The 25,657-nt window shown below is 48.6% G+C and overlaps 1 protein-coding gene across 12 annotated transcripts in view; it reads left to right on the top strand.

The window, feature by feature from the left end:
- Positions 1-25,657, top strand: part of CAMTA1 (calmodulin binding transcription activator 1) — a 325,176-nt gene that overhangs the window by 15,850 nt on the left and 283,669 nt on the right. For 10 of the 12 annotated variants that reach the window (XM_056331855.1, XM_056331845.1, XM_056331846.1 and 7 more), the window contains one exon: positions 16,967-17,085. In XM_056331855.1, the coding sequence (XP_056187830.1) occupies positions 16,967-17,085 (119 nt within the window). Of the gene's footprint in view, positions 1-5,202; positions 5,473-6,700; positions 6,865-16,966; positions 17,086-25,657 lie in introns of those variants that run through there. The other 2 variants (XM_056331851.1, XM_056331850.1) reach the window with 2 other exon arrangements.

Raw genomic sequence — 25,657 nt, 5'->3', positions numbered from 1 at the left:
TGCCAGAATTACATAAATGGGGGGGAAATTGTTAATGTAAGTTGACTACCAGAGTAAATCACAGCCTGATTATTCTTCTTTTCTGGCTAAAATTAGAATTTGATATAATGGTCAATAGACATTTTCTTTAATTTTTGAGACATAATTTCTAATAGCTAATCCAAACAAATTGGAGAAAGTTGCTGCAGAATTGAAAAAATAAATTATCTGAATTTTATGGTGACTTACTGGTAAATCCCCTTAGTTGGAAGCTTTAATTTACCTCATATTTCAGGTTTTTTTCTCCTCTAACTGGCTTATGGGTGTATACTAGAGCAAAATAATTGTTATTTTCTTAGTGCCACCAGGGTGCTTGGAGCATGAACCACAGTGAAGACAGAACCTGGCCTGTTCTCATAGGGAGATAAAGGACCAAGGACCGCAGAGGAAGGAAGAATGGGGCTTGTGGCAGAGGCTGCGTGCTGCCGTGCGTGGCGTGGCAGGCGTTCTCCCTGGCATTGCTGGCTGCAGCAAAATGCCGGCGGCTGGCACCCATGTAAGTCAGTTCTGAAGCTGTTTGATCCTGTACCGCAATAAATGGGGCTCCAGCATGGCAACCCCCCAGGCGGCCGCTTGTTTCCCTCTGGAGTCGGTGCCAGTGTAGAGGAACAAAGCATTTTTGCCCTTGTTCTTGGTTAAACAGGTAAATACTGCGTTTCGTGTTGAGGCTACTGCCTTAAGTATCTGCAAAAACTTTATGAGGCTTTGCACAGCAAAAACATCTTTCCTCCAGGGTCCATTAAAATGGCTTAGGCTCTGGAGTTATGCTTCAGTTTTGCCTGGTATAAATTCCCGATAGCCGACAGTGTTTTACTAGAGGTTATTTGAATGTAGTGTTTGTATTTCTGAGGGAAATAAATGGGCTCAGAACTGCAGAGGGGATGGGGAGAAGAATGTATCCAAACTCCAAAATACGGAGGATGAGCAAGTTTGGCCTCCTGCTAGGGTAGTATGCAGTTTCTTCCAGCCTGAGTGTAATCTGGGATCTTTAGTTCCCGGTAACGTGTGTTCTTCTTCAACTTCCACACATCATTTGGGGCAAGTTGTTTGGATGGCAGAGCCCGAAACGGAGTATACTTCTCTGGAGAACCCTTCTGAAAAAATGCGTGTTTTGGGATGTTTACCTGGTTTTGATGAACCTGGGAATTGGCACTTATATTTCCCAAATGCAGTGAAGTATTGTGAAATGACAGTGAATTTATACATGCACATTGCCTTGGTTAAGTCTTGGGTTTATTCCTAGAAGAAACAGCTTTTGATTCTGGAAGTGTAGAGAGGAAAGGGCAAAAGCATTTCATTTCTATCACTGTGAGGTTTTTTTTAAGCATCTCTATTCACACTTCTAAGAGTATTTTTGTAAAAACACTTGGCATTCCTTGCTTCTAAATCACGGACTAACTTTGTGCAAACAATTCAAAAGAAATGGGGTTCCAACATTGTCATTATAGCTATTAAAACTGTCTGAATTGTTTTGCTTTTTGATGCTTGCCATAGCAACGGTGGATGTATAATTTGCTGAATATCCATAACAGGATATTTGAATATATTCTTTACAGTTTTACTTCTGCATATTACTAAGCATGCCAAATCATCACATTAACCCAATTAACCAAGCCAGACCCACATCTGCCATGGAATGACAATGAAGGTGGTTTTTTTTTTAAGGAACTTTTTATTTCACCTCCTCCTCAACAACAACAAAAAAAGCCAAACGCCGTACATCAGAACAGCGGCAGCTTTTATCAGTATGCTGTTCAAAATTATTCATGATTCAGACTGCGAAAACTCCTGGCACATCTACTTTCTTGCTGCTTATCAGCTGGAGGTAGCTCTGTGTTTGTGCCCCTAGAAAGGCAAGACCAAGTCAGTTTATCCTGTACCGTACATGCACAGAATCTCCGGCGGTTTGGTACCTCTGTGCCTTAATAGCGATTAGACTGTTGATTTTTAAACAGTGGGGAGCTGGGAAACTTGAAAGATACCAGCAGCACTTCAATTCAAATGGCTTGTTCCTTATCATTTTATTGCACAAGGAATTAAATGAAAATATTTGGGACTTTGCTGGCATGCTTGATGAAAAATCTGTGTTCAAATAGCATCCATGATATTACACAGATCACATTGCTGTAATAACCTATGTACTACTGTTAAAATTGTGTGATTTCAGGTATATAAGATTCAGTTTATTAGTTTGTTTTTTTCTCATGGTAGGAAAGCTTATGTTGAGGAAGAGAATGAGTTCATTAGCCGTATGTAGCAGAGCTCATACACTATCGTGGTAACCCCTTGCAAATGCTTTATTCATCCTCTTCCACACAAATTCTCATCGTCTTTATGGACCAGGAAGGATCTAGAAAGCCAGACAGCGCTCCCAACGACTCTTCATAGAGCAGGTTGCACGCCACTGGTAGAGCCAAGGTAGGTCATGTTAGTTGTGGAAGCAGAGTTATTGCCACCCAGTTCCTCCTTCTGTGGGCTGTAACGGCTGAGAGAAGGCAGCTGGTGTCCTGAACAACCTTGTCAATCAGCCCACATGGACCTCATTACTCTAATGAGCCATGGAAGCACATAAGGAACTACTTGAGCTTTGGAGAGAAGAGAGAGATGGACACTCTTGTGCACACATGTGGCTGATTTTGCATTTAATTATGTTGCTGGGTGATCCCAAGGTCTAACCCCATGTGGAGTACCTCGTGGTTATTTGTTCTCAGGCATATGTAAGTGAATAATGCAGCGAGGGCTATGACCAAAATAAATGTGCTCGTCTCCCTGAACAGAAGGGAAGGACTGTTTGTGGCAGCAGTTGCCGTCTGCGTTCCTGGGAGTGGCCTGGGTTCCTGCCTGCGTTTCAGCCACAAGCATGGGTGTCTGCAAAATGACATCCAATTAGCTCCCCGGCAGTACTGTGCGTAGTAGCAGAGGAAGAATCTTTGTCACTCAGAGGAGGTGCGTTAGCCCCACCGTTTCTCTTGTCTCCTTTTTGTTGCGTAGTCTTGCCTGAATATCCAGGTGGAAGCCTGAGCCCCTTCCAAATGCCAGCCTGATGTTGGTCTTGGGCAGGATACTGAGATGCCAGGAGATGAGCTGATTCAGAGGAGAGGTGGTAGATAGGACTGGCGCTCTGAAGGCACCACAGGCTATGCTTCTGGACTGATCTGGGTGCCTGTTTCTTGCCAAAGAAGGGAGAGCAAGGCAGGCCTGGCTGTAGGGTGTAGGCGCTGGCGCCTGCCACTCCATGTGGAGCGCTGGGATGAGGTCAATGCGGGATAGCCCTCTGCGTCCTGTTAAGATCTTTGCACCTAAACATCTGACCCTTGCACCAGGTAGTTGACTTCCATCTCTTAAGGGGGAGGTATGCTTATTTTAATCTAGTATTCTTTTCTTTGCTGTAATGCAAACCACGAGGAGCACCAACTGTATGGGCTATACCTTGTGTCTGTGCTAAGTGTATGGATCATCTTTGAAGAATATCCAAGGAGAGGCATAAATTCCCTGCAACTCATAGAGAAAATGATAGCTCTTTGCCAGTGTGGCAACCAGAAAAGTTTCTGGCAGGTCTCAAGCAGCTGAAGAAAACAATTATCTTAGCTGATCCTGTAACTGCATTAATATTTGTGTATATTTATAGGACAGAGTATACTAGATTAGCTTTATGACCGTTGGGAGTGAGCCTGTCATTCTAGAGCCGCTTCATCAATGTGCCTTTCACGCTCCATGAGATTAGCAGCCGCTGGAAGTAGGAAGAAGGAATTTTCCTTTCTTCTGTCTTAGAAGAGACCCATCATACCATGTTCCTCTTTTGTCTTGGCTCGGAAACGGCTTCAGTCTTTAGCAAAACCAGAGAGCCAACAGGTCTTCTTTAAAGAAGTTCCACTCTCACGGGGATCTGAGGGGAAAATATCCTTTTTGCGTGTTTAGTCACACACATCAAAGGAAGGGGCCGTTCCGCTCTCCGTTAGCGCTGTGCAGGCACGAGGCGCGGTGCAGACACGCCGAGCTCTGCTCCAGCGGCTGCCGGCGCTCCTCAGGCTGTGCCCCCCGGCGGTGTGGACAAAACTTGGCCGGGCAGAGTCCATCGCTCTGCCACGGCACTGCCAGCTTGGAAGAGGACAGGGCCGTTATCTCGGTGTCTTGGGCGCCGCTTTAGAGCGGAAGCTCCTCGACATCCCGATTCCCAGGCAGGTGCTGCCGGCCGGGATCAGCGCGGCTGCCCGTGTCACCCTGTGTCTGACAGCATGTGCCACAGCTCGGCACGAACGCGTTCCCGTAGGAGCGGTGGGGCTCCCTCCAACTTTTCCCGCCTCGCTGGCAGCGGTAACTCGGCTCCCCTTGGGGGGGGGCAGCCCCTGCCCGCCCCAGCTGGCCGGCGGGGGGGGGGGGCGCACGGCGGCGAGGGCCCCCGCAGCCCGGCGCGGTGCTTCGTCTGTCCCCGTGGGGGAGCTGTGCCCCCGCCCCTCCCGGCGGCCCCCGGGGCGGTGCCGCTCCGGCACTAACACCGGGCCCGCCTGTGCCGGAGCCCGCTGGGGCGAGGCGGGTCCCGCCGTGCCCTGGCCGAGGGTGCCGTTCGCTGGCGAAAGAACAACCCGCAGCTTCTCAGTCTCGACTCGGAGCCGGTGACTTTTAAACCCCGCTCACCCGCCGGAGCCCGCGGGGGCGACGCGCTACCGCTGTTGCCGGCGGGTGGCCTGGGAGCGGCACCGTGTCTGTTTTAATAGGGCAGGCGGGCGGGGTCGGGCCGCGGGGCTGCCCCCGCCGGGCGGGCGGGGCGGGTGCGGGGATTGGCGGCCGGGCCGCCCACCGCGCCAATCGGAGGCTTTGTTTAGGGTTACAGGGAGCGGAGGGGGCGTGCGCCCGGCGGGGCCGCCCGCAGCCAATGGCCGGGGCCGGGGGCGGGGGCGCCGGCGGCCGCCCGGCTCGCCCGCCCCATTGGCCCCGCGCGCGGTCACTCCGGCGGACGCCGCTCCTCGTTGGCTGCCGGTGCCGGCGGCGCCGTGCGTCAATCGGCGCGTTCCGCTTCCTCCGCGGCGCGGTTGGCTCTGGCGGCCGTCTGTCGTGCTGCTCCGCTTCCCCAGTGGCCACTGCGGCCGTCAGTAAAGCGCCGGGTCCCGCCCTCCTCGTCTTGCCGGCGGCGCCGTTGAGTGGCTGCGGCGTGTGTCACTGAAGCGCTGCCGCGCTCCCATTGGAGGGGCGCGCTGTCCGTCGCGCCCATCCCCTCCACGTTCCCACCTCCCGCCCGTCGCGATTGGCCGCCGCGGGTGTCAGTGCGGCGGCTCCCCCAATGGGCGGCGCGGGGTGTACGCCGTGCGCGCGGGGTGGCCGGCCCGGCGGCGGCGGCAGCGGGAGGAGGCGGCGCGCGCCTGGGTCCCGGTCGCGAGGAGGCGGAGGAGGATGTGGCGCGCGGAGGGGAAATGGCTGCCGAAAACAAGCCGGAAGGTGAGAGCGCGGCCGGGCCGCCTCCCGCTCCGTGCCGCCGGGCCGGGCCGGGCCGGGCCTGCGCCGCCGCCGCCGCGGGGCTGCCACCGCGCCGGGCCCTCCCGCGCCGCCCTCCACCCCCCCCGCCCCTGACCCCCGGCCGCGGGGCGGCGGCGGCGGCGGAGGCCGGGCCGCGCGGCGCAAAGTTTGGCGGCGGCGGGCGCCCCCGCGGGGTCGGGCCGGGCCGGGGAGGGACGGAAGGGAGCGGGGGGGGATGGCGGCCGTTGGGCAGGCCATGTGCGGCGGGCAGGCCGCGTGGCGCCGGGGCCGCGGCGGCCGGGCCGGGCCGGGACACGGGCACGCCTCCCGCCGCCCGCCGGCACGTGCCCGCCCGCCGCCAACATGGAGGCTGCGGCGGTGTGGCCGGCACAGGGTGCGGCGCGGAGCTCGGGGCTCCGCCGCTCCCGGCCTGGGCCTCGCCGCCGCCCGGGGGGTCACGCCGCGCCGGGCCGGGCCTGGCCGCGCCGCCCTCGCCGGCCCCCCCCTCCCCCGGCCTCGCTTCCTCCTCCCCCTCCCCCCCCCCCCCCTCCCCTCCCGGCGGCGGCGGCGGCGGCGCACGTGCCTCGCGGGCGCGCGCCCGTCATGAGCGGGGCGGCCTTGTCCGCGGCCCCGCCGCACCGGGGCCTCCGCGCCGGCGGGCAGCGGGCGGGCCGGGGGTGGGCGCTGCTGGGGCGGGCGGAGCGGCGCGGCGCCGCCCGACGAGCGGCGGGGCCTGGAGGGCAGCGCGGGGAGGGCCCGGCCCGGCCGCCGCCGCTGGCGGCACTGGCGGGAGGAGGCGGAGGCGGTGGGGGGCAGTCCGGGCGCCCAACTCCGGGCGAAAGTTACCGGCGCGGCGGGGAGCCGGGCGGCGGCGTGTCCGCAAGGGGGTAGCGCTGCTCCGCCCGGCCGCGGCCCCGCGCCCCCCCCCTCCGGCGGGGCCGCCCGGCGGGAGCCCGGTGCGAGGAGCGGGGCAGGGCCCGTCCCTAGGCCCGCTCGCCTCGCAGTTAATGCCTTTTATTATTATTAATTTTTTTAATAATTTCCCCGAAGTTTGGCCGAGCCGGCCGGCGGGAAGCGCCAGCGTCCGCTCCCCGACCCCAGCGCCGTGCGCCCCGCCGGCCCCCCGGGCGGCCCCGCAGCCACCCCGGGCGGGCCCGGCCGCTGCTCGCACCGCCGGCGGGGCCGCCACTCGCGGGGCCGCCCTCGGCCCGGCATCGGGAGCGCGGCCGGTGCCCGGTGCTCGCGCCTCCATCTTACCGGGGCCGGGGGAGAGGCCGGCGGCCGGGCCTGTCCCGCCACAGCCGGTTGTGTAACCGAACCGGTGCGTTCGCTAACGCCGCCTGAACTGTCAGCACTTGCAGCTGGGCACGCCAGGTACCACTATTTAATATGGCTAATACAGGTTTTTTTTCCTTATTCGCTACAGTATATGTGCTTCCTCACTTTTAATCCGTTTGCCCTCTTCACCGGGAAACCCCTTCTTAGATTACAAGGGTCGTTATCCTGTCTCTTTGCCTGGATTTCCGCTCAAAGAGCTTTGAGAATACCTTTTAAAATTTTTTTTATATCAGGAAGGTGTTTGTCCTTTAGGAGGTGTAGAGCCTCCCTAGGCATGGCCACCTTCGGTTTGATTTTTGCCTGCGCCTCGTCCAGCGTGACGTAGGCCCCGTGCTCTCCAAAAATGCAAATTTTAAGTAGTAGTGGTGATTGGGAGTGTGTCAGCTTCATCTTTTATTAATCTCTTTAATGCTCCCAAATTCATTAGTTCCATCTTTCCTGTGGTCTGGAAAACGCTGGGCTTCATTCTTTTCTCATTTGTGTTGAAGTAAATGATTAACTTCGCTGAAGTAGTAGAATGTCAACTGGTTAACGCTAGGTGTAAGTGATCAGAGAGTTAGCGTCTGTCTGGACTTCCTAGCTCAAACTGTGAAGTTTCGGTTCTTTTGTGGATGAAAGTACTGTCACCAAAGCACACTCAGGCTTGATTCTCTTTTCGGGCTTCCTGTGCCAATGTATGATGACATTTTTTTTTCCTACGTAAAGCGGAGGCTTTGCTATACCCGTCCCTGTGCGGCCGCGGCTTTACAGAGCCACGCAGCTCAGCGCTCCTTGATTTGAAAGGTAATTCAGCCTTTACCATTGTTATTTAGTGCAACTTCCGTCATTTTTCATATCGGTAAGTAATTTTTGTGGGCCGTCTGAGTGTGTTCTGGCTGAGGAGACGGGTCAGCAGCAGCATTTGCATTTGTGATGTACGTGAGTCGCTGGAGAAACTGGAGAAACGTCTGCTCTGCCCGGCGTTTAAAGGCACCCACCCCATATCGTAATCCAGCGTTTCGCTTGGCTGCCCGGTCCTTGGCTCGCGGCTTTGTACCCGCGCAGAGCACGGGCAGCGTCACTGAGGCGGGAGCGGAGAGTCTTCGGCTCGGCGCTGGCGCCTGTGGTGTTCCCGTAGTAAGTGCACGGAGCAGCTCCCCGCGCTGACCTAGTTCTGTGGTATATTTTCAAGGAGGTGAGATATAAACCATTCATTCTTTAAACTTAAACTCCACCTGGCGGAAACTTAAACGGGAATCGTTTTAAAGCGTGACTCAAGAACGAGCATTTCACCAGTAGTACAGATGCTGGAGGAGAGCACGCAAGTCGCTTTAGGTTTTTGTTACTTGAAAAAAGCGTGTGTGAATGGGACCTAGCAGGTTAGTTGTGTGGAGAAGCGCTGCTTTTGTTGGGGGGGCAACCCGCTCCATCCACCCAAAGCGGTACGGGAGAAGTGAGCCTTGTGAACAGCAGCGAGCAGCTCTGCAGACCTGCCTGGTTTTGGCGTTGCCCCATCAAGCTTCGGTCAGGGCTCCTCGTGCCTGGCTAGCAGCAGGAAAACCCCAGCAGTAGGTGAGGGCTTGACACGAGGCTGGTGTCTCTGTTCCCTGGCTGCAGGAGACATCTCCACGTCTTGGAAAACCTGGGTGAGTTTCCTCTTTTCTGGTTTTTAGGCAGAATGAAGCTGGGCTTGATGACCAAGCAGCTCTTGCCATCCTTGCAGCAGAGGGGTTTACGGCCTTTTTAGTTTCTGCCGCCCTTTGCGCGTCTGAAGTGCTACAGGACTGACCCTCGGAGGTGCCATCTTGGAAGCTGCACCAGGCTCAGGGCATGATTGGGGTGGGGGCTCTTTAAATTGAGAAAGGAAAGTTGTTTTTTTTTTAAGTTCAGAATAGAATGTGGAACCTTTCTTTAGACTCTGTGTGTACAACTGTGTGTTCGTACGGGCAGGTACCTGAAACCGCCAGCTTTAAGGCAGAGCCGTGCCCGTGTGTTTAAGCCGTGCAGCTGGCGCAGGAGCTGGGCGCTGTACTCGTCGTGCCCGCTGTGTTCGGTTATATGCAGTTGTTGAATTTGGCGTATGTTAATTCAGGCAGGGTCAAGAGGTGGGCAAGTCAGGAGGTGGAATTTCTCCCCAAAGCTCCCACGTGAGCCGAGGATACCGAGGGAGGATGGTGGTAGGGATTTTGGCAGCTGTTCTGGGTTTGTTGTTCATCCTGACCGAGGAGGCAGTTAGAGCTTCAAATACTATTGAATGCTGAGAGACTGTTTGGGCAACATGCCTTTTGAAAACAAAACATTCTTGATTTGGTTGTTAAACAGCAAATATTTACTTCCCTCTGCGGAAGTGTTGCATAACGTTTTATTACTTAAACAAACCTGAGCTTATTGTGAGCATGACGGATTGGATTTTGTGCCGCGCTTTCTGTACTGCTGTCCTTCTTGGCAAAATTGGACCGTCACGGTGAGGAGGCAGGGTTTGACACTCGGCTCGGTCCGCTCGCTGCCCCAGAATTTTTGCTGAATTTCAGCAGTTGGGATTTTACCAAAATTTCTGTTGACAGGGACAGAGGCAAACTGCCTTCTAGTGAAGCTTCTAGACCCACTCAGAGGGCTGTAAGCCAGCAGGATGGTTTCAGAGGGTGGACTTGGTTTGCTTTTTCCAAACAGCAGGAACTACGTCTGTCTGTGAGGTCTGGGGTTTTAGTGGGTTGTTCTTTTTTTTTTTTTTTTTTTGAGTACTTTTGGCATTATAACCATTGTACGTGCAAGATTTCTGATGTAAGGTGTAGGGCTTGTTTAAAGCGCTAGGTTTTTTAAGCCACTTCCACATCTCCTCTTGTTAATGATTTTCCCAAATGCTTTGGCTCAAAGGTGTTTTTGTTTATTTGTGTGGGGTTTTAAAGCTATCTCTGTAGGAAGGTTTTGTACAGATGTTGTGACTCAGATTTCATTTCCTATATCGGGGAACAGTGAGAGGCTTATGTCCAAGTAAGGTTAAACCAAGTATTTTTAAAATTTAAGCTTTCAAGACTTGGTGTTAACTTTGTTACTAATACTTTTAAATGGTTCTTCTCAAACAGTGCAGTCCTTTAAAAACACCTGCTTACAAAGACGTGTTACTGGAGGAAGAGGGAGTACCTATCCTGCCTTTCTGTCCGGGCAGGCTTCAGAGGGAGGGTGCCGTAATGTGACCTTCCTTTTTTAGTGTCCCTTCTGTCTCTGCTTCAATAAACCAAATACATCTGCAGGGGTAAAAAAAAAACCAAACAACAAAAACCAACAAAACCAAACCACAAACCCAAACCTTTTCATGGAGTGAAATGAGGCTGGTGGAGTGCGTTGTGGAATACTGTGCCGGTTAATTAAAATACAGTGCTTCCAGCAGCTTCTTGCATCTTCAGTATTTCCTGGCCTCCTCCTCCAGACTTTGCTGAGTTTTTTCTTTTTCGTGTCACCCACCCCCCGCCCGCCCCTCATTGTCTCCTGTTTCTGCCTTCCAAGGCTTCCTGCCCTCCTTCAGCCCTCTGTTGTGTTTAACCTGTTTTAAACCCTGTGGGATTTGAAAGGCAAGTATGCCTGCGGGTGCTGGCATCTCTCTTAACTCCAGTTATTTTGGGGTGCAGCGCTTGCCCTCTTCCTGGATTGATGCTGGAGGTGCGGATTCATACTGGGGAGCAGTTAGAGCTCTGGGTATGGCAGCAAGAGCAAACTCCCGTTATTGCTGGGAGTGGAGAGCTCGGTGTCCTTCTCCTGTTCTTGTCGCATCTTTGGTTCAGGGGTATTGGGTTTTTTTCCTGCCAGCTCCCCAGGTCGGTTTCCAAACTCAAACTGTTTGCAGTGGTAAGTAATTTCACTAGCCTCAGCCAATACTTTGGGACTTCTGGTGTTGAGAATGTTTGTAGTATTGAAAACTAAACCCATTGGTGGTTTAGTTTTGCTCGGCTAGACTGTTAATAGCCATCCCTCCTTAGCTTCATTGTAGTTGAATTTGATGATGGCATTTTAGTGAAAACCAGAGGGTGAAGGAATTGATGACAGGTCTAAAACAAATGAATTGTTGGCGACAGTGAGCAGTGGTTGAATCATTCTGTTGCGCTTGTCATGTTTAAAAGCAACACGGTGAAAGTCACGCGTGAACACACTTTGGAGCTGCAGGAGAAACCTGAAGCGACGGCACAGTTTCAGCGCTGCCAGGGATTGCTTTTGAAACGGTTACTTTTGTGCCCCTTCTGAATTGAACCAAATTCTCCTTTCTTGTGTGGTTAGCAGGGTGCTTCAAACTGCCTGCTAAGGCGGGAGAGGAAAAGAGGAGCCTGTGAAATAGAGCAGCCACTTTTGCTGGTTGGGGGAAGTAGGCTCCTGAGTGCTGAGCACAGTGATAAATGTACAGTGTAAGAAATAAATAGCTAATTGTGTAAACCAGGCCTTCTCAACCAGCGCGTAGGCTTTCATTAAGAAGAATTGTGCTATCGACTCTTCCCCAAAACGCACCATTTGCAGTTTTACAGAACTGTGTTGTTTAAATTGAATTCAGTTATAAAATGTCAAGAAACTTTCTGCTATGTGAAAAGGATAAAATAACTTAGAAGTAGTGTGTTCCTGGCAGGGAGCACCGGGATGCTGATACGCAGCAACCGAGTTTTAGCTACATTTGTATTTCTGAGTTTTAGAATGGGTTTGTAGGGCTTGTCATAGCAAGAAAATAGTTATCACAAATATTCCAAGAAACTAGGCTAGACTCCATAACTTGCTAGAGGAGGATTGTTTTGTTGCTCGTTCTTGATACTACTGCCATTCCTGTGATCTCCTCCTCATCCTTGCTGGTGTTCCTCGTGTTTTGCTGCCCAGCTGCATGTGTGCTGCTTTGTGTGTCCATCCTCTCTTGCTCCCACTTCACGTTTTTTACCTTTGCCTGAACTGTTTACTCTTCCCTTGTGTCCTCCCCTCAGCCCCCAGGCAGCTTCTGGGGCTGCCCACATCCTGTGCCCTGTGCAGTGAAGGATCGGAAACACCTTGGTGAAGGATCGGGAATGCCTTGGCTCAGGTGCTGGCTCCCGGCGGAGCCGCGCTGAGAAAGCGGCACTGTAGAGCTGGACCTGGTTATCTTATCTTAGCCACCCTCTATTGATATTTAGAAATCTGCTTTTGTTGCCAAGAGATTTACAACTGTAATCGTCCAAATATTTCTAGAAAACAGACCAAAAGCTGTTGGTTTTGCTTATATTGCTACTTGTTTACTGATTGGAAATGCCAGGAATGAAGTTTAACGATGAGAAATAGCATGCCAGTCCTTCAGATGTTTGGATCGAGGAAAATTCTTTGCATTTCATTCTGCCAGATTGAATTGACTGGTTTTGTCTGCATCCAGAGGTCAGCAAGTGAAAGAATGTGGGAATTCAAGGGGACTTTGTACTCCTGCCCACAGCTTAGGACCTAGCAGAGCTGAATCAATCAGTGGGAAATACCAATATGTAAAAGAAATTAATATCTTTTGACTAAATCTGGATATCTTGACTTACATTTTTGTCTATGTCTTTGTATATCTTCAGAAGGGCTAGTCATTGGAAGAGTGGCTTTTTGCACAGGGGAGGGAGTTGCAGGAAAGCCGACAGGGTTGAGACCCACGGCTCCAAAATAAGGGCGGTGGGCTTCTGCGTTGGGTGTTGATGTGGCCACCTCTGAACTCCCTTAAATAAGGCATGCAGTCATTTCTTTTCCTTGCGAGGGGGCTGGCACACAGGTTAATACTGCCTTATGCCAAGGGCTGGATGGCTTCGGGCAGCCTCCGCTTGCTCCGCGTGGATGGGTGCCGCATCCGAGCTGTATTTCCTGGGTTCTGCTCAAGCAGCAGTGTGGTGAGTGGCATCGCGGTTAACTGGACGCCCTCCCGTTCCATTTAAGTAGCTAATAATTACATGGTTATTTTAGCTGTTTGTTTTATATGAAAGAGCCTATTTGTAACGTTTAACCACCTTTTACCTCTCTTGTGAGGTAGTTAAGGAGGTGGCCAACCCTAAGTTATCGCTTCATAATAATGGGTTTATAAAACTTGTGTTCGTGATTTTATAGGCTTATTCCTTATATTTATTTCCAGTATAGAACTGTCTGCAAATCAGCAGTTGATCAACACCCATTCAGCCATTTCTGTACTCTCCAATTATATGTTATATTGACAAACTGTGGTAGTTAAATGGTTTCCAGATCTAAATTCACCTTCTGGATCACAGAAGATTTAAGAACCAGTTAAAAGAAAAAAAAAAGGGGGGGGGGGGCAGGGAGGGGATTGTTTGGAGAGCAGGGGTAGAGCACAGACTTGCTGTGTGATTTGCTGTTGTGCGCTTTAAAGTTTTATGGTCCATGTTGCATCCCTTGGGAGGATAAAGTGCAAGGAGCATGAAGAAACCCATAAAATTACGAAGGGTTTATGTGGTATAATTAATATGGAACTTTCCATGAACTTTATAATAGTTGTACTTTCTTAATTTTACACAAGTTTCTGCTTTGCTAATAAGTAATCTTGGAAGATTGCTAATGGAACTTAAATTTCGAGTTTCATCCTGAATTATAACAAGTTACATTGCAGGCTGCTAGATTTTAGTATATAGCTTCCTTATTGTAGCGTTCCGAATGGGCTGTGCATGTCTTGGGAAGCATTTTTGAACTGTGGCCAGCTTTGCACTGAAGTCCCCCCGTGTCGATACAGCTTTACTGGCAAATCCTCCTTGTGCAAATGCAGCTTTGCTTGCAAAAGCACTTTTTATCGACACTGGATAGGTTTGCAGGTCACAGTGTTGTAGGTTGGACCCATAGCAAAAATAATACAGGGAAGAAAGTTCAAGTACAGATCTGGCCTGGATTTGGACAGTAAAATCAAATAAGCGTGCAGTTGCAGTTTTTTTTTTTTTTCCCCACACTACAGAGGACATTTTAATTCTAAATAAATGTAAACTATTTCCTCTGGAGTGCATGCTGGCTACTCTGAAAGCTTGGCCTGGTTGCTGAGTGATGTTGATTCTCATTCCTCTGCCTTTATCAGAAGACTGTAGTAGGTGAGTGGGTACATCGGGGAGACTAGAAATGACAGATTTGATTCAAATGAAAGGACAACCTTTTTTTTTTTTTTTTTTTTTTTTTTTGGTGCTCCACCTCCCTAAAAATGTATTTTGGTTGAAAGGTTTGCGATATTTGTTGTGAGGAACGTGAATAGCAAAGCAAAAGCTTGTTTGGAGGAATGTGTGCAGTGGGGTAGCGGGTCTGCAGGCAGGGGCACAGCTCCCGCGTGGGGCGGGGGATCTGCCAGCGTCAAATGCGGTCCGAGGGAAGGTGGGGTGGAGGTCCGGGGGTAGCCAGGGGCTGCCAGCACTGTTCCTGCAGCTGGCAGAGCAAGCCTCCTCTTCGGTGTCCAGCTTCCCTGTTTTACCTGCACAGATCTTCCTCCACTCGGGAATACGTCATGAACGGTGCCAGCGGGTGGAGAGGCGAGTTGTAAAGCAAGTGTGCGTGCATCGTTCGGGGCAAGGCACACTCTTGTTACTCCTCACCACTGCTTGGCCCGCTTCGTCCTTCTCCAAGGTCATGCCTGTTCCAGAGGTCGCTGAATTTAGGATTCCCTTCCCATAGCACGATTATTGTGTCTCGTTCTGACCACGCGGCTGGAGGGTTCTTTAACGAGAAGCCTGTCAGATGGAGACAGGCAGCAGTTGTTGTTTTCCAGGTTGGGGGGTTTTTGGAATGAAGAAATGTCATTGCTAAATGCAGAAAAGGGGAGCGTACGTGAGATGTAGGCACGTTACAGGGCGATGGAAATGACCTTCCCTTGCTATAATAATGCAAAAGTACAAGATGCTAACAACAGGAGTCGGAAGGTTTAGAGTCAGCAAGTTCTGGTAACTTCTACCAAAACATTTTTAAGGGATCTATTATCCATAGGCACTTTCTGGATTAATAATACTGGTAATTGATGACAGTGGAAGAAAGTTAATAAAACGAGCTGAATAATTAGAGGTCTGCCAGCCCTGCAAAATAATGGAATGAATGATAGAGGACTTGACTGATACGGAGGTAAGGGGAAGTAATACAATTAATGTCAATTAGAATGTGCCCATGGAAAATAAGCTGATGAGATGTAACTGGGGATGTAGTTTGGCTGATAAAAGCAATAATGTGTGCTGTAAAATACTTTGCCGCCTTAATGAATTGAATGTAGTGCGATGCAATATTTTGAATGAGATGTGAAAATGGTATAAAATTAATGCAGGAAGCGTGAAGTAGGTACCCGCTCACTTGGACGGTGCCTCTGGAAATACTGGTGGGAAAGGCTGGGGGCTGCTGTTGCAATGGGGCCCTACCCACCTCGGTTCTCTGCCCCGGGCACGTTGCTGTCTCTGCGTGGGTAGCCCCAAGTGTCATGACGTGCGTGTCTGTGAAGCTTTGAGCCGCCCGGGGTGGTGGGAAATAACAAAGGTGATGATCACATGCGCGGAACGTTGACTGGGAAAAAGATGTGACCAGAAAGCCCTGTAGAGTAATGATCTGAGATATGCAGTGTCAGGCTAGAAATCCTGGAGTGGTATACAAAAAAATCAACTGAGAGAACCTTCTTCCCGATTCCTTTACCACTTCAGTGAAGATCAATGCTTGCCCGACTGCTCGTTCACCCAGGAAGAAGCACGGAGCTGGCAACCCTGTTGATTTAGTCTAACGCAGTCGTACAGGAAAGTTCCCAATAACTCAGGGAGCGCACAGGACTCGTAAATTATAGAGCAGCTCACGTTTATCATACACATCGCTGCTTATCTTGTAAACTCATCTGCTGTGCTTGCACGAGTAGTTGATTTAACAGCATGTATATTGTTGAACTTGACACATCCAAGAGTATAATCAAGCTTTAAAAATACTAGGGACGTCTAGCTGCCGGTTTGCGCTCTTCGCCCGCTTTCTAAAATGATTGCGGGACGGGTTCTCTGGTTTGCTGCAGGTCACGGGAAATTTCTGTATTGTGCGTAATTGCAGGGGAGTTTTATCATGATGCTGACATCTGTTTAATGACATAAATGATTAGATGTGTAAAAGGAAAAAGTTAATGTCCTTTTTCTGTACACTTCCAAATGGAAAATGACTATAAATTAATTTTGTAGGGTAAAATGTCACTGAGTAAGTGTACTCGTATACCGCTGCCCAGCATCTGCCACGCGACGTGTGGGCATCGTGGAAGAAGGCAGAGATGATGGGTTTTGAAAGGAGAGCTAGGAAAGCTTCCAGGCTGTGGCTGGGATGTCCTGTCCTGCTGCTCCAGTTCCCTTTTCTGCAGGGGCTGATTTGGTCCATGAAGATGTGCAGTTCGTGGATGCTTGCTTTCTTTAGGTGGTGATAGAGGGTCAGGGTCATGCTTCTGGGACTTCTGCATGCCGTTGTTGGACTTTGGGGGGTTTTGGGGTGCGTCTTTTGTTTTTTAAGGGGAATCAATGCACTTCCTACAATTTTAGCAACCACAAAGAATAGTTTTGTTTCCTTTGGTATTTCTGGTTTTGAGACCCCCAGGTGTGGTGAGGTAGGAAGATTTCCATGCCTCTGCCTCACTCTTATGTTGAGGAACTACATTTACTTTCTGAGCTGTCCGTGGAAAGAAAAGTAACCTGTTTTTAATCAGGTACAGCACATTTTAGTTTTAAATGAACTAATAGACCTTGAGCTGCATTTCTGCTGCAGCTTGACAAAATTATAGCAGGTACTGGGGCTCTTGTGCTTATTTACTTGCAAATCCTGTCGAGTGTGAACTTCATTTACGACTTTCCTGGCAGGTCATACTGCTGTGGTCACAGCTTCTGTAACGTTTTGTCGCTATTGCTTGTAAAATTTGTCACTGAGGGAAATAATAAGCTAAAATAGGCATAGGTAAGCACACACACAGGCTCCTCGTGCACAAATCCATCAAAGCTTTTCTCAAACTTTGCAACCACAAGGAATTAAACTGTATTTATACTTCTGAAATAAAGGTGCCATTTCAAGCGAAAGCCATGTTCTGCTTTGCAATGACAAATTGCCTGCTCTTTGAGAAGTTAACCAGTGGGTTTCCAAGTCCTGTTGTAGCTAGGGTCTGCTGGTGGGAACCATCTGGTCTCCTGTGTCTACATCATGTGTCTTCTCTTCTTTCTAGATGATCATGGGAACAGCAATGGCAGTCATGTAAAAATCTTTTTACCGAAGAAGCTGCTTGAATGTCTACCAAAATGTTCAAGTTTACCGAAAGAGAGGCACCGCTGGAACACTAATGAGGTAGTTAAATCTCTTATTTATTCTTGAATGTACCAGCTTATTTGATGCTTATGGATTATTTTTTGAGAGTGTGCCATGTACAAACTCCCTGGCTCTGGAGCCTGTTGTAATAAAGACCTATTACATGTTGAGGGTGAGAATTAAACTAGACTTGAAGCCAAATGGGGAAGGTGACTACTAGTATAGCAGGAGTCCATTGCTTGTGTGTGTGCGTGCGTATGTCGCTTGTCTCAGAGGGTCAAGTCTTTTATCATCTTATTGATGTGTTTCAAAATTGTTTAAAATTAGGTAGGTGTTCTAGTACTGTGTGGAACAAAGTGTTGTCTTATAGTGCGTAAAGACTTCCGAACAAAAACCAGTGTGTGTTCTTTCCTGCCCAGCGGGGTCCTGGAAAGTCACTAGCTTACTCGTGTTGGAGGAACCTTGTTAAGGATAGGGAGGGACAGAGTTTCGGGGTCTTTTACACTGGAATCCCATTACTCTGAATGTGCTAGCTTGCCTGTCTCCTGTTAACACATCATGGTTTGGATCATTGAAATGAAACAGAACGATTTCAAATTCAGGTGTCTGGTGGGCCAAGGTCAAGTTGAAGAGCAGTCCAAATAGGTCTGTGATCCCCATGCCTTTATTCCCTCTGGGCAGCAAGGCTGGAAGTTACATGGCGATACCTATAGTATAGTTTTAGTTTTCAGTAGCACTGTCTTACAGTACCTTTGCCATGTTTGTGGGAATTGTTTCATAATAGAAGCAACCGACTTTGTGAAATTACTGTAAAACTTCAGTTAGTGCCTGCCTCCTGCAAGCTAGCTGTTTGTGTCCCTCCAGTGAGTCATTCGTAGCATCTAAACGTGTTAACAAAAACTGTACTCACGAGTTTAACGACTGCAAGTGGCAAGCTGAGCACAAAATCAAATATGGATCGCTTCATGTGTGTATTTTTCAAAGTTGGAGTCCTTCACCTGCCCTCCCCTTTCTGGTTTCAACATACCAAGTACTGTGACAGAATTTATGGGGCCTTTTGGGGAGCTGCTGGCACTGGCTCTTCTGTGTAGATGTTTTTGTCGTGGGTCATTTGAATTGAAATGTAAATTGTAGAAAATGTGGGTTGCAGTTTATTCTATGATAGTGTTTATAGTAATGGGAAGAGGGCACGGACTAATAGCAATTTCAGTGGCTCTAGAAGATGATGTTTTGACGAAGACAGTTGAAGGAAAGCTCTTTGCATTGGTTTCTGGCAGAATGTGGCTCCTCCTTATTATGGGAAACAGCTCGTTGGGTTTTAGTGACTTTCTCTAGTATTTCTGTTGTCCCTCGTTGGAGCCTTGTGTATACATTTACACACACCCAGACTTTCAGCTTTTCTTTTTGAACAATGTTTGGTGCATGTAGCTTCCCAGGGCACAGGATGTGGCAAACAAAGTTAATCATATAGCTGGAAAACTTTATTCTTCATAAGCATGATGCAAACGGGAAAGAGTAGGCACTTGCAAGGTGTATTAGGCTAGAAGAAACACATGGGTACGTAGCCTCCCTTCTGAAGGACGTGTCGGTGTCCTGGAGAGGGGGAAAGTGAATGGTTTGGATGGTGCTTGCCAGCATATTGTAGGTGTTTGTCTCATACCTTAATTCTAGACGGATTGTTTGCTGATAATTGCAAAGCATCAGCTGGTATGTTAAAAACCTAAAACGATCCCACTTCTGTCTTTTTGAATGTCAATTTGTCACAGTCATTTGTATCTCTCTTTCCTCCAAAATCTGTCACTGCGGCTGCCACGCAGTGGGGACAAGGAGCTGCTTCTGTATGTGGGTTGTTACTGGTGCTGTCTCTGCCAGCCTATGTGGCGTGTCGGTTGCAGTTTCCCTATCGCATTATTTAGAAGGAAGAGCTTTTCTTGTGGCCAGAGATTTTAGGCCTTGTTAGCTCAGAGGAGAAAAAGAAAGAATCCTATGCCTAGATGAAGTCTTGGAAAATTTCTGTTAATTATGGGGGAGGAGGGAGCTTAGCTTACAGATTTTATTGCCCTCCCCACCCCCAACCTGGAAGTTAAATTCTGTTCGCTGTTATAAAACTTGATTTTTTCTTAGGATATAATTGAATAATAATGTTGGACTACATTTCAGAGTCATTCCTAGGGGAATGTATTTTTTTTATCTGAGTATACAGGTGTTCTGTCTGTGCTGGTGAAGAAGCTGTAAAATACAGAAGTAAAATATAGAAGAAAAAAGATGTATAAAAAAGATGTATTTTATACAGTGGTATTTCTGGAATCTTTCTGTTAATTTCAGAATCACTGGTACTGCTGGTGAGGTGGCTCATTGATAGGGAGATTTATGAAAAGATGTAGAAGAAATAAAACACGTTAAGTACCTTACAGATGTGAACATGTCTGTGACATTGCTGTCCTCCCTCAAACTCCTCCTGTGTGCTCAGACAAACTCACGGATGTCTGGTCTCACCATACATTTCTCTGACATGCAAGCGCGATGGGCACTGGTATGGGGTGCGGTGCGGGATGCATCCCTTCTAACCCAGCTACAACCTGGCTGCTTTCCGAAGCCCTTACACGTTGCTTTTTCTGCTACTTTGCACGGGGATGTTTCAAGGGAATGGAAACATGGCCCTTGCATGCATCTGCGGGTCCTTGAAATGAAGCGCAGGCGTGTGTGTTCAGCGGTTGGGGCTGGTGGGCAGCATGAAGGGCACGCGTTGCACGCTGGCGTGTAGGCTCAGTCTGCTGCTGATTCTCTTGCATCTGCAAATAAGATGCTGCCGTCGTGCTGAAGGCGGAGGTCAGGGAGCAGCTGGAGTTTGTTCTTTCCTCTACCAGGGCATCGCCATGGGAACGCCACAAATAACTTTTTCTGAACGCTTTCATCTGCAGATGGAGGATATAATGGTCATACGTTTCTCCGGATTGGGTAATTGGGATGGAGAAACAATATCCTTTGAGAGCTGAATAGGTTGTGGTTGACTTTACACTTAGTAAAATAATACGATGAACAGCAAGAGAAATGGAGCATTTAAAAATGCTTAGAACACGTTATCGAGATGTTTGCTTTCTGTCAGATTATGCAGTTTTAACTGAAATGTTTGATGGAAATATATTTCCATATCAAGATGTCACCTAGTCTTAAATCAAGTTTATAGTGGTTTTATATTTCCTAGTGAAGGAAACGTTCCTTCTAATTCATTTTTTTTTAACCAGAGATACAAAATCATAAGTTTAGCCAAGCAATTTAATTACAGATTTACATTTTTTGAGATGCCTGTGAAAGTGTGTGTGTGCTTATTTCTCTTGCTCTGGGGGAGGATAGAAAGGGGATTTTCATATGATTTCTCACATTAGGACAAATCAGTTAATTGCCAGAAAATTCTGCAATGCTGTGTGCATGTGAGGGATTTCCTTGCTCTTGGGTTTTAGTTGTTGTTCATTTTGAACCTTTTCAGTGTTTGCATAATGCAGATCTGGTTTGGTTTTAGTGAGTGGACGGAGCAAAGGCTTCCTATGGCACGGTGCCGCTTCTAGTTCGCTTGGCGTGCTGGGGGAGCCTGCGTTTGGGAGGGCTGGGTCTCTGGTCCCTTCGGTGGTGCCAAAGCAGTGCCACGCAGCGCTGGCATCAGCTGAGCTCTCGCCAAAGGGACCCGAGGGCTGTCGGCACTCCCTCGCGCCTTGTCCCTGAACGGAGGTGATGAAGGTCGCCGGCTCGTTAAGCGTTAATCACTTTGGGCAGCAAGAGGCATCATCTGTGGGATGGGAAATGCATCCTGTGCTTTTGGCGGCGCGGGTGGGTGCAGGGGCCCAAGGGTGTCGGAGTAACCTTGTCTCTGCATGGCGCTTGCCAAACGCGGGATTGCAGCTTTGAGCAGAGATGCCTTTCACTAATAGAGTTGGCAGCCGCAGTCATTAATCATCCTTGTAAACACTTAATGACGCAGTACGAGAAAGAAGAAAAAGTTAAACATCGGAAATGTAAAATGCTACCTAGGGCTTTTGTTTCTGACAGTTCTCTATATTTACGTTCTCTGCTGGGAGAAGGCCAGAATTTCCACGGTAGAAAAAACCAGTAGTAATTGCTTCATGTGCTTAAGCTTTTCTTGAGGGGCACGGCGGAAACGACCTGTTCTCCAATGTGCTATCTAGCATCAACTTCTTACAAATTTCAGGCTTAGGTATTACTTGCTAGTGTGCAAATAAGCACAGTTATGAAACTCTGTATCTGAGCATTATTTAGCATAGGAAGAAATTCTTTGACAGTGCTGCGCTGGGGACCTTGAGTCGCCTGCTCAGTGCCATCTGTGAGTGGTCTTGCTTTTTTGTTTCGCTTGTGCGACAGTGACATTCTCCTTTTCTGCTTGACATCAAGTTATTTCCCGTCTTTTCTTTAAAGCACGCAGGTCTTGAAGGTTTGGAGAATTGCCCAAGGGACGTAAGACACTCAGACTGATTTGGGAAGTGAGTCTCGAGTGTTTGCGCTGGCTTTTGTGCTATGAAATGCCAGCAAGGAGTGGGTGAAAGCGATGTGTCCTCTGCTGCCTGCTGCCTCCAGTTCCCCCTCAGCCTCCTGGCAGAGACACATCAGGCAGCCCGTAAGGGGGACGGCTTCTCTTGTGACAAGTTTGTTCATCAAAGTACAACTCTGGGTAGCAGTACCACATACTACTTTTTTTATTATTATTTAATGCTTTTAAGTGCCTTTTAGAATTAGCTCTTATGTCTGAAAACTTAAAACACCTATTTGTTTTAAGGATGCCCTGGACGGTAGAGTTTATTGTAACGCTTTGCAACATTTCTGTACCAGTTCATACGTTATTTACTGAAGTAGCTTAATGTGTTACACATTCAAGGGGTTGGGCGAGTGTACGGGATCGGCTTTTCTCATCACCACAGTCAGAGCGAGCAAGGGGCATCTGTCCCGGTCACAGCATCCCCTCTGCAATATGCAGAAAGCAACAGTGCTCATTACAGTTTCCTGAGGACTGTAAAGTTACTCAGTGTTTTTGTTTCATTAAGCTCAAGTTAACTCAGGTGTGTTTTGCTGAAGCACGGAGTTCCCCAAAGGCAGAGGCTGGCTGTTGTTGCAGGAGCTCTGCGCTGATGGAGCACTTACAGAGCGTCCTCGCAGCCTGCATCGGCTCTGTGATCTCTTAAGAGCAATGAGAATATTTAATTTTGACTAATTGCCTGCTGCCTGTGTGGTCACGGAGTATAAAATACAACGGTGGTATTGGCAAACGCTATTATTAGACGTTTTCTTGCTTTCTGTTCTGCCTGATGATCCTTGGCTGGAGGAGTGGTGGGGAAGCGGTCGCAGCCTGGCTTGTGCATGCTTCCTATGTAGGAGGTATGTAAAAGAGGTGTAGATGTGGCACACCTAGGGACATGGGTTAGCGGTGGCCTTGGCAGTACTTGGTTAATGGTTGGACTTGATGATCGATCCTAAATGTCTTTAAAGTGCCTGGAAGAGCCAGAGCATCTATAAAATCAAGAACATCGGTGTGGATTCACACCCCTTGTTTCAGTGGTGGTGGTGGTCTTCTGCTAGGTGTTGTAGCTGGGGAAGGCAGCAGAGTTTGTCACTGGTTGGATGTTCTACCAGCCATTGGTACGGCACTTACCAAAGCGTGTCCATCCCCTTGGCCAACAGAAATGTCAGAAAACCCACATTCTGCAGAGGAGAAGAAAAAGCTCAGAAAGTGAGATCAAAAGGAAATACTAACATTTCCACCCTGAGTGGAGCCGAGTGGGGAGTAAGCTGTTTGTACACCTGACTGGTGCAGTCTAGCACATGTGGGTGGCTTCTCTCGCTGCGTGTGATTAGGATTTAAGACTGATCAGTGAACGAGATGGAAATTTCTCTTGAACAGAAGCACTTCATTATGGGTTTATTTTGTGAAATTAATGAAATTCTGCACTTTGCTTAATGTACAAAGCAGAAAATCTGCTACTGGCTTTGCTTTTGCGGTTTCTCAGTTATGTTTACATAATTAGTAAATGTTGTGAGCAGGCTCGGTGATTTAGCAGAATTGAAAGGTTACTGCTCCTGCCAGTTTTCAAGAAAAACAGTAATACCTGCTCTGCTGTTTGTGCTGAATAGAGATTCCTCATCTTCCTCTTCGGAAAATCTTAACTTTTTTCCTTCCCTTTTGTTAATGTTAGGACCCACGTTGTAATTGTATAATAATAAGTCTTTAAAAATGGCTGATTTTGCACTTCTGTGCAGTTAGTGTGTTGGAGTCCTGGGACCAGACTGAATCCTGTAAAGCATAGCAAACAGATGAAATACACTCTTTTGGATAACATCCTGCCCTCCTGTTATTTTTTTTTTCCCCAAGCAAACTAAATTGAATTAATTAAATTAACTTTTTTTTAGACTTAATTATAGCTAAAGAAGAAAATTTCTTCATAATTAGTTTAGCATATTATACACAAAGTATAAGATGCTGATGGTATTTAGCTCGCTGACTTTTTGACATCAGTAACCTATGAAAATGCCTCTGAATATTTTTACAAGTTTTAAGGCTTTCTAGTAATTAGCTTGGAGTGGAATTGGTCCAGTTTGCTTTGAGTGCTCCTGCAGCCGTGCCATGCATCCAGGCTTCACAGCGAGTGCCCTCCTGCTCCTGTCTGCAGAGACGCAGCTGCCTGTGCTGGTGGCGTTCAGGGGATGGAGATACTGGTTTTGTGTGCTGCTCCAAGCGATGGGGAGGCAGGACCAGGTCTGGGGTGTGAGGGCAAAACCTCCCAGCAAACCTGAGCTGCCCTTTCAGAGGGGACGGTCTGGTTTGTGCCGTGGCAGGCGCCCCAGGTTCCTCTGCTGAAAGTCTGTCGTGTAGGCAGCCATAGTTCGGCAGCAGCAAAAGCATGTCCAGGCGTGTACTCTCTGTAGAAATGGACTCTGATCCTTTGCCTACTGTATGTTTAATACACCCACCCCCACCCACCCCACCCCCCCCAAAAAAAAAAAAAAAAAAAGGGTATCGTAGATTGCTCTAGGAACACAGGGAAATAAGGTGGAATATTATTTCCTCCAATTGATAAATCTGCTGTGCTTTTCCTAACCTGCATCAGCTGTTGCGGCTCATCCTTTTAATGGTACATGAATACTCTGAAGTATAGTTACAAAAGAGGATGTATAGGGGGAATAAAAAGTTGGAGTTACCAGTTATGTAAGCCCTTTTTCAAACATGAGAATCAGCAGAGTCCGTAAATTTAATTATCATTTAGCTGTTTTATCTATAGGAATACCAACGGTAGCGGTAGGTACTGCTGCATCACGTATTTGGGTCTCTGGCTTGCCCAGCACGGAGTGGAATACTCAGCGGTGTGTTAGGCGAGTTGTACTTTGTATTGCATTTGACAAGGAAAATGTTACACCAAAGTCAATTTACAAAGTCAATTGTAAGTGTCTCTCTGCCAGGGACTGGCATATATAAACACGAATGAATTGGTTCACTTGTCAAATGAATGGAAACTTGAGGATATTATATTTTGTAAGTGATTGAAATCCTGTCGTCTTGGTCTCATGTTCGCTACTTCTGAGCGTGGCTGTTTCATTTTGAAAAGAAAAATCAGGGGATTTAGATGAAAAATTAAAACTAGATATGAAGGAAAAATTAGTGCCAATAAAAGCAGAGCTTTTATGCAGGGGTAGAACTGAAGGTAAAGGACCAACAGTGAAACTGGTGGTTTTTCTGCATAAGGAGTGATCACTGCGGGGAACAAAGTGTACCGGGGGGCGGGGAGGGCAGGAATCTGTTGCAGTGGAGGAGAAATAAAAAAATAAATAATAATTTAAAAAAAAATAGAAAACAAAGTCTCTGTGTTCGTTCCCTTGGAATTAAGGTCTGTACCCAGTTGTTGACGAGCATGGTGGTGGGTGATCAGCAGAGGAGCCGGGGGCTGTTTGCTGCCCCGTAGGCAGGAGAGTGGAGTTAGCAAAGTGCTGGTGGAGTGTTGGGCATTGCGGGTCTGCCCCGCATGAGTGGAGTCGGCTGCCATCCCGGGCGCAAAATGGTCTTGGAGTTCTTTAAAACTCATCTTTATGCAAACTTTGTCTTACCTGAGAAGTCGGGAGGGAGCCTGACTGGTGTTGGGGGCTGCGGGAGCCGCACCGGAGCTGCCTGTGCCAGCAGCCCCTGCCCCACTGCCGCAGCTGCCCACAGGGTGACCGTGTTCATTCCCCATCTCCCTCCTTTGAGGAATTCCTGAGGTACGGGGTCTTCCTGAGCATATGATTCATGATAATACCTTCTGGACTTAATTAGCTGCTGAGTCACTGCAAATCTCTGCCTTTGTTGTCAAATTATTTCAAAGTCACTTGGTTTCCAAACCGCTTTCCTCCAGGATGAGCCCGTTCCGCAGATCCGTGGGGCAAATTGATTCAAGGACCCAGCCTCAGCACACGGGTGAGGTAACAGTGGAAAAGTGTACGCAAAAATTGGGATGGGTAAATGTTGGAAGCAATGGCAAGAACTTAAGTTTGAATTCCAGTGTGTGACAGTAACTTTAGCAGGAGAGTTTGCCAGAGAGTGCTGCTGGCGGGTGTTAAAGGTACAGACCTGCCCGCTTGG

The sequence above is a fragment of the Falco biarmicus genome, chromosome 3 (genome assembly GCF_023638135.1).
Source record: "Falco biarmicus isolate bFalBia1 chromosome 3, bFalBia1.pri, whole genome shotgun sequence".
Classification (NCBI taxonomy): domain Eukaryota; kingdom Metazoa; phylum Chordata; class Aves; order Falconiformes; family Falconidae; genus Falco; species Falco biarmicus.
This window is presented reverse-complemented; position numbering and strand designations above follow the sequence as displayed.